The sequence below is a fragment of the Oryzias melastigma genome, linkage group LG19 (assembly GCF_002922805.2).
Source record: "Oryzias melastigma strain HK-1 linkage group LG19, ASM292280v2, whole genome shotgun sequence".
Taxonomy (NCBI): Eukaryota; Metazoa; Chordata; class Actinopteri; order Beloniformes; family Adrianichthyidae; genus Oryzias; species Oryzias melastigma.
In genome coordinates, this window is record NC_050530.1 from 17,031,252 (window position 1) to 17,044,773 (window position 13,522).

A 13,522-nucleotide genomic window follows, 5' to 3' on the forward strand; every position below is an offset into this window, starting at 1 on the left:
TTTGTCACCAATCCATTGGTGTTTGGATGTTAGATGTTATTGTTGAACAGTATTAAAGCAGGTAAACTGAGGTTTAAAAAGGAGGGGTACCATTTAAACTAGAGCTATTTCTTGCCTTTGTGGGTGTTTTTCTAGTGCCTGCCTTTTTTTCCCCTTCTCTTGCTTGGTGCAGGTGTTTGTAAAATGCCAGACGAGCCCCCAATTTATTATGGTTGGCTCTAAAACATAACCAGGAAGAAAGGAGATTAAGCCAATTTTATCATGTAAAGTATGTTTAAAAAAGGTAATAAACCACAAAATAACAAGAAATTTAAAGGTGTAGTGTTAAATGAGTTAAATGAGTTGTGGAAGGAGTATTAACCAAACTAAAGAGTGCATGAATGCAGGGGAAAGAATGAAAAGCACCCCTAACGCCTATAGAACTCCTACGGTGGATCTTTTTTCTCCACCATCTGATTTTCAAACACCTGGACCTGTGCAAGAGGATGAGAAAAAGCGCAGGGACCAGAAACACACCCATACGGCCCAGCAGTAACACATCCCAAAGTCTCTGTTTAATATGTTTAATAACTTTTATTAGCAGTTAGGGTTCGTTCTCGTTTTTCATCAGATCCAAAAACTTTCTCCTCATTTTTTTCACTCAAATACTTTTAAAACAAAATTGAAATTTATCTGATAAATTCTGTCATTTTGTGCGAGCCGCCATCTTTCAGGAGTGCATCACCTGCGGCTAACTCCTCCCACTGCTCTCTGTTGTAGGTTTTAGTCTGAATCTTCATGTTCAGGTAGAAAGTACTAATGACCCAAAATCATGAGCAGTTCATGAGCCTGAAACCAAACAGTGAGGAGATGCTTTATTATCTATTCTATGGTGAAAGTGCTGCCACCTGCTGGTGGCTTTCTGCATCTTCACAGAGGATTTCCAAACATTATCATACAATCATACTCCGAGTCATTCATTCACTCAGACAAACTCCTCCTTTTCATGAAGATATATCGAATGTCACATCAGACCAATGAGGTCCATCTTCAGGTGTCAAGACCCGATCAGGATCCGGTCCTGATGTCCTTCCGTAGAACAGCAGAGATGTGGAACCTCTTCTGTTCGTCTCATGACGATGTGCGGCTCCTCTGGTGGGCTTTTTTCAGCAGGTGGACCAGGCCCTGAGCCACAAACGGCCACAGCAGGAAGAGCAGCACGGTGTGAGGCGACACGTCCAACGGCCACCACGATTCCTCCTGGGAGAACGACAGCACACACCGTGAGCAGGTCGCAGGTCGGCGTCTGGAGCTGGTTCACCAAACCATCACAGAAATCCAAAATAACCACAAAAATGTAACCTGGAGTCAGGATTAGTACAGCCATCTATTGTTAACCCTGTATCACCATTCGTATCTTATTTGTTACATTTCTGAGACCCCTACCTCATTGGAATGACCCAAACTTTCCCTAAAAACCCATTGGATGGCGCTTGGTCCATGTTTACTGTCCTGTAGTGGATTATTGTTCCGGTAGAGGCGGTAGAGGGGTTTTTCCTGCACATTTTCAATTGTCTGACACAAATGTAACTAGAAAAGTTGCATTACTGGCGATAATGCCAGTGTGAAGGCTTTTTGCTGAAAATAGTGACTAAACATGTTGAAGCTTTTTGCTGAAAATGGTGATGCAATTTACTGTAATTCCTTAAGGGATTTGCTAAAAAGGCAAAAGCTATTTGCAAAATGTTGCATTTGCTAAAAGACTAGCAATTTCGTTAAAGAACTATGAAAGAGCACTAAAGCTGACCGAAATTTCTGAAAAATTTGTTGTAAAATTGCTTAAAAATCTTCCATCCATGCCATGTTTGTAAAATATTTTGTAGGTTGCTTAAATATGATTTAAACTCCAAATTAGCTCCAAAAACCTTCGTAGACACCAAATTAGCAAAAAAAAGCCAATTTGTTGCTCAAATACTAGCTAAACTCCAAAATAGCTTAAAATTCCTCAGTAAACTAAATTAGTCAAAAACGTTAGAATGTTGCTAAATTAGAAGCTAAACTCTAAATTAGCCTATAAAAACCTCAGTACATAACAAATCAGCCAAAAATGTTAGCATGTTGCTAAAATATGAGCTAAACTCCAAACTAGCATAGAAAACTCGGTAGATAACAAGTTAGCTGAAAACGTTATCATTTTCCTAAACTCCAAATTAGCCTAAAAAAAGTTGATGCCACATTACCCAACAGAGCTAGCATAATCTAATATAAGAGCTAAATGTAAAAATGTTTGAAAGTTACTATAAAAAATTAGGACATAGGCAATAATTAAATATATATAAAGGCTTGTTGCTAATCTAAATAAAAATACTGAATTTGAAGACTTTTTCATTCATTTCCTATGGGGAATATTTTGCTCAATATTTCAAAAACTATAAAGTTTATTAATACCCAAAATACAAGCAGTAATGTCCTGAACAAGCTGAACGATTTGATACCAAGATTGTTGAAATCGCTGTGATTGAGTTTGTTCGTGCAGAAAAATGTACAGAAAGGAGCAGAAGAATCACTACAGTGTGAAGCATTCACACAATCAAGATGATGAGAATTAATAATTTGTTTGAATTTGATGGATTAACAGAGAGTCATGTGATCTCCGGCCTGGTCCAAACCCCAGCAGGACCCACAGAGGACAGAACTCACCTGCTGTGACGCAGCGTTGGAGCAATGAACACATGTCCTCCACTCAGCGCCGTGTGCCTGCACATAAAAAAAGAGTCAGTCCAGCTTTAGAACGCTGAACCTGACCTTCATAAATCCCAGCCCCCACCTGGGATGTGGCGAGCTTCTCCACCGCCTCCAGCCGCTCCATCACACTCCTCATGTCCTGCCTGAGCCTCTGCAGAGCCAGAGCGATCTGCTGCTGCAGGTGGGTGTCCTGCCTCTCTGCCCCGCCCTCAAACCCATCACCTCCACCCTGTCCTCCACCACCACCACCAGGGCCCCCTCGCCTCATAGCTGATTGAGAAACACCACCTACAAAGACAGGATGAATGACACTTTTCATCAAATTCTGAACATGAACAGCAGCTTCCCTGGTTCTTCTGGACCACAGGGTTCTGAGCTATAAGGACTAAAACAAGCATCACACAGCAGCAGCTCACGTTCTCTCCAGCCGTAGTGAGAACCGTCTTGGCCAGAGCCCCGACCCCTCCGTGACAGACCCGGGCCCCTCCTGTCCTCGGCTCCCTCTCCACCCTGACCGGCTCCTACCCGTCTTCCCTCTGCGTGACCATGAAGGTGCTGGTTCTGAACAGGCGGAGACGTGTGGCCGTTGGCTGTGACGAGCAGAACCTGAGAGCAGAGGTTCAGACGTGAGAGATCTGTGAGCTGCAGATGACATATTGACTGTATATGAGAACTGGACTGAGTGACTCCTCCCCTCTGGCATTCTAAACAGGAAGTCTCTAAGAAGCTAAAATCTCATAGAGACATAAACAGCTATTATATTTATACAATATCTATTTTTGCTCTAAGTATTTTTTAAATATTTTTCCTTTATTGCACATTATTTAAGTAAAAAAAACTGACCAATCAGATGCCTTAATACAAGCTCCCTCCTTATTGACAAGAGTTGTTGCCATAGTAACAAGGACTCAGACCAATTACAGTTTACAGACGTCGTCTGGCTCCAACATAATGACGTCAGTATTGCAAAAAAAACTGGACCGAATTGACTTTATTTGGTTAAACTAATAAGTAAGTCATTTTCTATGAATGACATCATACCCCCTCTGTCCAGTTCTCCTATACAGTCAATGGGACGGCAGCTGAACAAACCTTGGTGCCGCTCAGCTGCTCCACTGAGTCCACAGAGTCACAGAAGATCTCACTCTCCGAGTCGCTGGTCAGTGTGAATCCCTCAGATCCCCCTGCGTCTGCAGAGAGACCGATCCGTCTTCACATATGGGGACAGTGGAAAAAGGAACAAGCATCCCAACACATGTTCTCCCCTCAGGACCAACAGCTTCTCTGCTACACCAGTTACTGAAGAGTATCACCCTCTGTGCATGAAGTCTTCTATTAATTTGAAAACATCAGACAATTCCTGATGTTGTAAAGCGTGTAACATTTCAATGGCTGGTTTAGTTAAGTTCAGTTCTCGGACCAGCCTGTGGTCTAGCTGTGGACCATGGGTACCACCGCTTCAGAACTACAGAGCCTGTCCCTGATCAGATCTGCTCGGCTCCCTACCGTTCGCCGTCATGGCTGGGAGCTCCACAACTTCTGGAGAGCCGTTCTGGTTGGAGCCAGTTGGAACTTCCATCTCCGCTGGACCATCGGGACTGCCATCAGGACCTGCAGACACGTCTAAGAGTTGAAGTTGCAGACCTGGACTGAAGACTCACAAGAAAAGTTGAAGCCACAGAAACAAAATTCTGATGGTTCTAAACGACAACTGAGTCAAGACCTATGGAATGACCCTCACACGTTTAGCGTCAGCATCCATCAGGTGGATGGGTGGCCTCGTTGTTCTGTGATGTCACAGATCCAACTCAAAACAGTCTATCGGGTGGACAAGGGTTCAAATCCTGTACTCCATTGTTTCCTTGGATGTGACGCCTAATCCCACATTGCCCTCAATTGTAAAAGTAATCTGTTAAAATCATCTGCTAAAAGGTGTGTGACTGTTGGTGACCACGTTCACATGTTAGCGGCGCTGAGCGCACCCCTCCCATCACAACACCCTCAGTTGTAGCTCAGTGATCAGCCATCATTTATCGGTGTAAACAACCTTCAGTGGAAGGAGTACAAACTTGATCATATCCTCTCTGTTTTGCTTGCATTGATCCCTGTTTATAAGTAAATACTTTTGAATTTTGCATTTAAATTAAGGGAGAGTATCAGCGAGCGTCTGGTGATACGATACGTATCCCGATATATCCAAGACTGTACCAGAACATTTTTTTTACTTTTTTTAAGAGTATGACTTAGAAAAAAAAAAAAAAAAACGTGAGAGTTTTGGTTGGTATCCATCCCAAGAAAAAACTACAGTTTCAAAACAACAAAAACCTCAAGACAGACAGAACGTTTAGAACAAGATGGTTTTGGCGAGATTTTGTTGTTGTTGTTTTGGTGGCGGTGTAGAGCTTCTCAGTGTGCTCTGCTGCCAATTAGTGGTCGGAGGTTTAAGTGGAGAACAAAAATAAGACGCTAATAAATAATGAATGTCAACATTTTAATTTGATGGAAATATCCCCAGACGAAATATTGCGATATATCACTGAATCGATTTTTCCCAACACCCCTAATTTAAATGCTCCTTGAGCCTCTGCATCCTCTGGGTAACACCAGAAATTATAATCCAGCATAAATTCATGGTTCATTTCTGTCTCCACTTACTGCTTTCTATTGATCTAATAGGATTTTACTGAACAGACATTTTCTGTACGTAAATAATCCATAACAACCATATTCCGATCAATGAGCTCAGAGCTGTAAATCCAATGAAGGAGGAACTTCAAACAAAAACCTTTCTGACTTTCTTTATTTTAATTGCACTTACTAGACTAAACTTTTGATATGTATCTACAAACCCAAAAGTGTCTGCTCACTGACCTGCTCTGACTGAAAACAGAGATCCTGGAGGTCTCGGCATGTCATCGATCACCCGGTAGAGAGGCTCAAAGTGGTGGAAGAGCGACGCCGTGGTCTCATTCATCGGCATGGTGTCAATGACCTGAACGAAAACAGATTTAGGAAAAAAACGGACCAACATTTGAATTTGAGGGACGTATGTTGGACTTTTCTGTTTGTATTCAGTGGGTTTGTGACACTCGGTAGAACAACAAGAAAAGTAGAAGTTTATTGAACAGATGTATCTGAAAACGCCATGTCCTTTGTATTTATCTTAAAGATGATGAATGTTATAAACTTGAATGTGGGGGAGGCTTAAGCCCTGACATGACGAATGAGTGTGTGACTCCCAGACCTCCTGAGCCACTTTCTTCATCTCCTCCACGTACGCTGCCATGGCTGCATCTCGACTCATCTCCCCCAGGCGGCTCCACGCGTCCCTAGCATGTAAACACACACATTTGAGATTGATCATGGATCTAAGACAGATCACTGTAGCTGTTAATGCAAGGATGAAGGATGTAACGATTCTACGAGAATCGGTACAAAAACGATTCAAACTCGCCAACTTATACATCGATGCAGAAAATGTTCACATCGGTTTGTCACGGGGTGTGTTAGTCCTTTGTCTCTTTTTCTTTTTTTGTTTTTAACGGTCATTTGGGCTGAGTGCAAGCGTGCGAGCGAGTGAATGTGTGCGCGGGCGAGTACGCGCTTGGGGTTGAGGGGGGGTTGCGGTGAGCGGGCGCGGGCGTGGAGCGGTCCACACGTGGAACATAACATTAAACGAGTATAAAAGGATTTATGATCATTTCAGTATTATGTATATTTGTTTATCTGTATTAAATCCTTTCTGTTCAATGTAAGGGGCAAAAAAACATGATTAAAATAGCATACCTTTAAATTCATTGTGTTGAGAAAAAACAAACAAATAAATCGAAATTGTGACTTTAAAAAAGTGAATCGAATTATGGCTTGACGGAATCGTTACATCACTAGCAAGGATTGTTGGTGGTGTTAGCCCGAGTCCTCCTCTTTCACTCTGTCAAGTTCATTGACTGTATATGAGAACTGGACTGAGTAGCCCCTCCCCTTGGTGTTCCAAAACAGGAAGTACCGCTGGTCCAAGAAAGCCAAATCCCATAGACTTCTAAAGAGAAATAAACAACTATGACTCAGTCATCGTATTTGTCAGAATTCCCATTTTTGCTTTGATGTCCTTGTTAATCCTAATTGTTTTTTTTTCTTATACTTTATTTTTATCGCAAGATATTGTAGTCATAAACTGACAATTTCAATGCCTCAAAAAAGTAGGTGGTCTCACGTTGAGCATTCAAAGGGTTTGATTGACAGATTTTCCTGAGCCCACTGTCAGTGGTGGGGGTGTGGTCTTCTAACATGCTCACTGCTGATTTGAGAGAATGGCTGCAATAGAAATGTAGACTAAGATTGTGTCCGAATTCCCCACTAATCACTACATAGTGCATTTGTCATTTTCTAGTGTTGTCCATATCTTCTAATTCCAAAATCAAGTCCACTCGAAACTTCCCAGAAGTCTTTGCAAAAAACTAGCGTGCATAGATGCTTACTAGGTTAGCGAATATAGACCACAATGCATTGCGGTCCAAGAATTTAGACCAAAAAAACGTGTTTTAATGTTAAATTTGAATAAATCATCAACATTTTCACCATCAGAACACAGTAGAGTCATAAATAAGCACAGAGAAATGTTCAGATGTATTCGATTTTCACTTCGTGAAATTGGTGACATCGTTCAGAAAAACGAAAGAAAAGTAGTGAACATCGTGTCGGAAATATCCTTAAAATCCAGGGCACTATATAGTCCTGCACTATATGGTTTTTTTAGTAGTTAGGGATTAGGGGGGGAATTCGGACACAACCTAAGACTGTCAAGGATCAATCTGAAGATATCTGGTTCCAACATGGCAACGGACATATCACAGAAAAGTGGTGACTGAATTTACTTCATTTGGTTGGAACTGGAAGTAAGTCATTTTCTACACTCGCTTAGTCCAGTTCTCTATATACAGTCAATGGTCTTCTAAAGTCTACACACAGCCACTCCAAACTGAATTTCTACTGGAGAGAAATCGAACTTCCAAACCATTTGTATCGACCCACTGGATCCCAGAAGGCGGGACGGGGGACTTGACACGGTCCACACACGGCCTGCTTGTACAGACTGTAGAACCGCAGCATCACCTCGTAAGAGGGTCGGTAGGAACCTGAAACACACATCATGAGACCATCTCTTTCAGACATCTAACCATATGCATGCAGGTCCACCGTTGAGCCACCAGTTGGCGCTCTGCTGCGCGTGTGAGAGGAGAACGTCCACATCACTTACCATTCTTGGGGAGGTTGTGAATGACGTCCACGGCCGTCTGAAAGCGCTTGTGATGATCCACTGCAGGCTCCGCCATGGTCAGGGCGGGCATGACACCTGAGCTTTGCTGAGGTGGGGGGCGGTGGCGGCGGCGCTGATGGAGCACGCAAACTCTACAACAAAGAGCAGAACGACAGCACTGTGAAACCTGACTCCATTTTAGAATCATCCAGAAGATGGAGGCCTGCTTCATAAAGCTGCTGCAAACATCAACATTAGAGAGAAATGTTTGTAGATATAAACGCTGTGGGACTGTGGTACAGCGTCCTCTAAAACTAGGAGATTGAGAGTTCAAATCCACAGTTGGGTCAAAGACCTCAGTTGTGTAACAACTAGCATAACTTTAGAAATAAAATCTGTTGCTTTTGCACTAACTTTTCTTCAGCTGTAAAACTTTAAACCAAAAACTTCTTCACATTAGATACATGATGATAAATAGGATCAGGAATTAATCCATCAAGTTCAATTCTGATTCGTATAAACTCAATGGAAGAAACTATTCTGGAGGCACAAACCTTCCAGCAGATTGAAGGAAATTTTTTTTTAAATCAACGTGTTAGCAGTCAAAGATCAAGAGGAAGTGATCAACCTTTGGAGTCATGATCTTCCACAGTTCTGGAGAACTTCATCTAACATGAAAAGGTCACAGCTTCCCAAATCCAGGTTGGGACTTTTACTCCAAAGTCCTCATTTTGTTCTTTAAATGTGCTGCACCTTGTTGTTCTTCAGAAATGCTCCTCACTCTGAGGAAACACGATTTCCTCCTTCTGGATTTTTGGTAGAGAACAGAATTCATGTTTTTGTGAAAAACAGCAAACTTTCCAGGTTCTGGATGGAGCAAAACTACGGTGGCCCGAAAGCCCAATTCACATCAATAAATTACTCGACACAAAAACATTGTAAAAATCACAATGACAGTTAAAAAAGAAAAAGAACTATTTCCAGTTTCTGTGAAAAAGAAGAAAAATATTTCAGAAATCAAAAGTTATTTCCAAAAAAAAAAAAAAATTAAAAAACAAAACACAATGAGAAAGCGGAAAAGGTATGTTCTAGGTCACTGATTGGATGATGACGTTTGTCCATCATTTCAACTTAAGTTATTTGACGTGAAACAATACTGGATATCATCATCCATCTTTACCAGTTTATTATTGTGTTTTGTTTGTGACATTTCCTTTTTATTTCTGTAAATTACTTTTGTCTTCCAAAATGATTTTTTTCCCTATTTTTTTTTTACATTTTGTTTTCTGGATTTTAATTTATTTATTTATTTATTTTGTTCTTTCATTTTTTATGCTGTTTTCTTTTTATATATGTGTGTGTGTGTTTTTTAATTGTCAGTGTGATTTTTAAAATGTTTTGTTGATGTGATTTGTACTTCAGGGCCACCGTACCAAACAGAGCATCACCCTACCACCCCCGTGTTTGACTGTTGGTTTGATGCTTTTTACCTGAGATAAAGTTCCAAATGAGAAACAAATACACCTTCCAGAAGGTCAGCTATGTGTTGAAGATCCTCCTTCTAAGTATTTGCGTTAAGGTGGAGTCATGATCCTACCTGCAGCAGGTGAGGCCTCCTTCTGTTACCTGAATTAAGGTAAGGACCTTCTCACACAAGGCCATGCAGGTCTAGATTATTTTTACATAAATATCAAACATCTGTGTTTATTTATTTCCCATCTGTCTTGTTTATAAATGAGTGACACCATGTTTACTCCTCTGCTCCATTTGTTGACACCAAACACGAACACTCCAAGGACAGCAGTGACGTCGTCACTTACGTCACTCTGTCAGTGATCAGGTGAATCGATCCCTAATTCTTCTGAGTAAACATCACACTTCATGGTGAGGATTGAACCCGGCTCAACCGATTTCGGTGTAGCGTGAAGTGCACGCGGGCCTCCTACCTCACCGAGAGTCCGTCCTCAAACCCTTAGAGCGCGCGCCCAGTCTGACACGCGCGCCTGCCTGCCTGTAACAGGTCAAAGGTCAGCCTCTGCAGCCTGCACGAACTCGTCCATTGACCCAGAACCGAACCGGGCCGAGCTGACCTACTGTGCGTCGTGCACAGCGACCGTTTCCGGGTCTGGTCACATGACAGGTAGATAACCACGCCCACGCGAACATTTAAAGCTATAGTAACTTTTTTCCCCATTCAAAACTATCACCACAACTGAAAGCCAAATATATATGAATTAAATTATATAAATAATCTGAAATGTACAATAAATAAAATAAAAATAAAAAAACAGTGATTTTTAATTTAATCAAAATAAAGAAAAAAAGTGAAATCAAATTTTATCAAGTTTAATGCAATAAGTTTGAGGCATTACTTTTTAAAATTAAATTAAAATTACTTGTTCTTTTAAGAAACAAAACAATTTGATTTTTTGTAAAATTATTTTTAAAAACATATTTATGCAGACAAAATATGTAAAGTATTAATAAAATATCTATAAAAAATACTTAATCAAACATTTTTTTCATAAAGATTGTCTTAATGTTTATTTTAGAATTTGAGAAGAAAGAGTAAACAATCAGTCTCAACATTAATTTCATAAAACATTATTAAAGTCAGTAATTAAATGTCTGGGCGTTTTTTTATTATTATTATTATTGCATAATTTGTACATAAAGAACTTCTGTAAAGACATTTTGCCTCTTTTTGTCCTACACTCCCCACCTCTTTCCTAACTTGCAGCTGTTTGTAACAACAGTCAAATAAAGTCTTCAGTCTAATCAATGAAAATAGATAAGAACTTTTATTTTTGTCACCTCCTCCCAAAAACTGACACAGTTGTTCTGGTCCAGCCAAGTGTTTATAGCAAATATTTTGTATATATGAATATGTTCATACGTTTAAATTTGCTTTAGAAAAATTTCTTTTTTTGTATTTTTTTCAAAATAAAAGAAATCTTAGCAGTTGCAGTAATGCAGTCACTGTATCGATCCATTGTTGTGAAGAAAGAGCTGAGTCAAAAGGTAAATCGTGTGATTTACTGGTCGATCTATGTTCTATGCTCTGGAAACAAGCAGCTGAGATGAGTTTCATCTGTAGGTAACGGGGCAGGAGGAGCTTGGATTACAGATGCAGGTTTTGAGTCTGAAGAAAAGCCAGTTGAGGTGGTTTGATCATCTCATCCAGATGCCTCCTGAGGAGATTTTAGGCAGGAAGAAGCCCCAGTGAAGACCAAGGAGAGAACTGTGACTGGTCTGTAGTTGATGAAGTTTCGGTGGAGAAGAAGCCCCAGACATCTCTGCCTAGACTCCTGCCCCACAACCCATATTTTAATAAGCAGGATGAATTCATGTCATTAATCTTGTTTATATGTATTCTTGAACCAGTATTAAATTCTAAGAATACATTTTTAGTAAAATACCAGGATTTCCAATAGTTTTGAAGGAACTAAATAGTGCTTATAAGCAGAATATATATATGTACACACATGTAATGTGTATGACTAGTGAAGATATGTGGAAATGAAAGCAGAAAAATGTCCAAGTGTGTTGTGAAGCCGTTCAGAACCACGTGTTTGGTGTTGAGAGGTTGTGATCTCTGTTTTAATCTTCAGGAATTTGAGGTACTTTTCTGAAAGAACTGGGTGTTGTTGGGGTAACTGAGGTCCTTTTACCATCCGGCACTGTTACAGTGGAGGTCAGGGAGACAGATGGAGATGATGTGCACTCAGCTGATAGCTCTACTTTTTGCAGATCCTGATGCTGCTTCCAAACCAGGTTTTACGATGATTCGTGTCAGGGAGGAATAAAACTTCTTTAGCACTTTGGGGGCCTTCTAAATTCTAGAATGGACACTGCTAGGCTTTCGTTACCATAGTGACGATGTTAAAAGACCCATAATAGGGCTCGTCTGATGAAAACAAATGAGTTACTTGAAGCTGTCTCTCTCTACTTGGCTCCTTTAGGTGGTTTATGACTCGATTTGTGTTGCTTTTGTCTTGTGTTGAAGTTTTTCTACTGGCACTGATTCTCCAGATTCCTGATCTCCCTCTGCCAGGCTGTGCCGTTGCTGTTGGTGATCAGTGTCCTCGGCGAATTGATGAGAACTCCACTTTATCTGGCCTTTTTCTTCCATTTGGGAAATGTTGCAGAATGTTGACATCTTAGCGTCATCAGATCTACTTTTGCATCCGACAAGACGAGACTCAACTTTAATTGATCTCACAGCAGTGAAATTGATTTGTTTCTATATCTCAAAAACTAAAATAATAATAAAATATAACAGAAATAAAACAAAGAAGTGTCCGTTTTCTTTAAGAATCCAGTGTCTTAATGTCTTTTCCACGGATGTTCACTGATGAAACTGTTGAAGTTGAGGTTCATCTCCTTTATCTTGCTGGTGTTAATCCGGGGTGCGTATTTTCCTGACTAGTTTCCAAAATCCTCAATGACCCTTCATCTGTCATACATCCATCGACCTGAAAACCTCTGCGGGTGGAAGAACTGTAGATACAGTCTGATGTATGAGTAGCAATGTATGAGCCTGTATGTTTTAGCTAATATTTCAGCTACATGCAAGCTATTTTGGCTAATTCAGGAATTTTCCCGTTTTTTTAGGCTATTTTAGAGTTTAGCTTTAGTTTTTTTTCTTCTGTTAAACAAAAAAGCAAGAATGTTACAATGGTAGACCTAAGCCTGATTATTTGCATTCTTGGGGAAAAAAGACGATGTTTTGTCACTGTCCCTAATAGTTGTCTGGTGTTCTTACATCTCAGTGACTTCAAGTTCAAGTACACACAATTTTGAAGCTACAACTACGATTGAGGTGAACTTTGGTAAACTCAACAAAATATTTGGTGCCCACAGGGTTAATCAAAAATCAATGAGTTATAGTCCCACTTTGATCATCTTTTGATCCATTGTAGAAGCGTTCACAATGGTCTTTTAATCATGATTATCCCATTTTTAGCCAAATTTTAAAAATCTGTGTTTTCTCGTTTCTGTAGAGTGGCAGTAGTTCATTAGATATTCACCTCTGTAGTCAGAGGAAAGGAGATGCCATGATTTGGACAGGATGACACACATTTTTTGCAATATGGACTGTTGTGAGACTAGGACAACTTTTGAGTGTTCCAGGGCACATGGTAAGAATCAGTGGATCAATTCTAGAGACTGGAGGTTCAGATGCAAAAGCAGATGATTGAATGCTGGGTAACAGGCCAGAGACCGGCTAAACTCAGAAGTGGTTCAAGTAAACAGTATGCCGGGTGAATGTGGAGGAACCGGTCTTCAATACAGGAGGAGTGAGGAGTTGTGGGTGTGTCAGGATGCTATTTATTGAAACAAAAGCAGGAAAACAGTAGAAGGACATGTATAGCAGAGGTAAAAATGGTCAGGAGGGGGAGACAGAGGTACAGGGAGCTGTCGAACCATGACTTCTGAGTTCTGGGCGGGACAGGTGGCACAGAACACCCTCCCCCTTCACCCATAACTGAGAGCTTTCTGCTTAAACTCAATCCGGTGAGTTTATAGCCCCTCAACTTT

The 13,522-nt window shown here is 40.6% G+C and overlaps 1 protein-coding gene and 1 long non-coding RNA gene across 2 annotated transcripts; one reads left to right on the plus strand and one right to left on the minus strand.

The window, feature by feature from the left end:
* Window positions 1–833: 833 nt before the first annotated feature.
* acbd4 (acyl-CoA binding domain containing 4) lies at window positions 834–10,130 on the minus strand. Its single transcript, XM_024263379.2, has 11 exons — window positions 9,928–10,130; window positions 7,982–8,133; window positions 7,739–7,859; window positions 5,969–6,053; window positions 5,596–5,716; window positions 4,231–4,335; window positions 3,817–3,914; window positions 3,141–3,330; window positions 2,807–3,012; window positions 2,680–2,736; window positions 834–1,239 (listed from the first exon to the last, which is right to left on the minus strand). The coding sequence occupies exons 2-11, from the start codon at window positions 8,070–8,072 to the stop codon at window positions 1,111–1,113; spliced, it is 1,203 nt and encodes a 400-aa protein (XP_024119147.1). The 5' UTR covers window positions 8,073–8,133; window positions 9,928–10,130; the 3' UTR covers window positions 834–1,110.
* A 441-nt stretch (window positions 10,131–10,571) lies between these two features.
* LOC118600211 lies at window positions 10,572–12,275 on the plus strand. Its single transcript, XR_004949794.1, has 2 exons — window positions 10,572–11,002; window positions 11,079–12,275. It is a non-coding gene; the product is annotated as an uncharacterized LOC118600211 (long non-coding RNA).
* The last annotated feature ends 1,247 nt before the right edge of the window (window positions 12,276–13,522 follow it).

What these genes read in the sequence shown, in the direction of transcription:
- acbd4 (XM_024263379.2), bottom strand. Translation starts at nt 8,072, where the DNA reads ATGCCCGCCCTGACCATGGCGGAGCCTGCAGTGGATCATCACAAGCGC. An exon ending in TCACAACCTCCCCAAGAATG is followed by an intron (nt 7,860 to 7,981) that starts GTAAGTGATGTG and finishes TGTGTGTTTCAG; the next exon opens with GTTCCTACCGACCCTCTTAC. An exon ending in CCCAGCCATGACGGCGAACG is followed by an intron (nt 3,915 to 4,230) that starts GTAGGGAGCCGA and finishes GTCTCTCTGCAG; the next exon opens with ACGCAGGGGGATCTGAGGGA.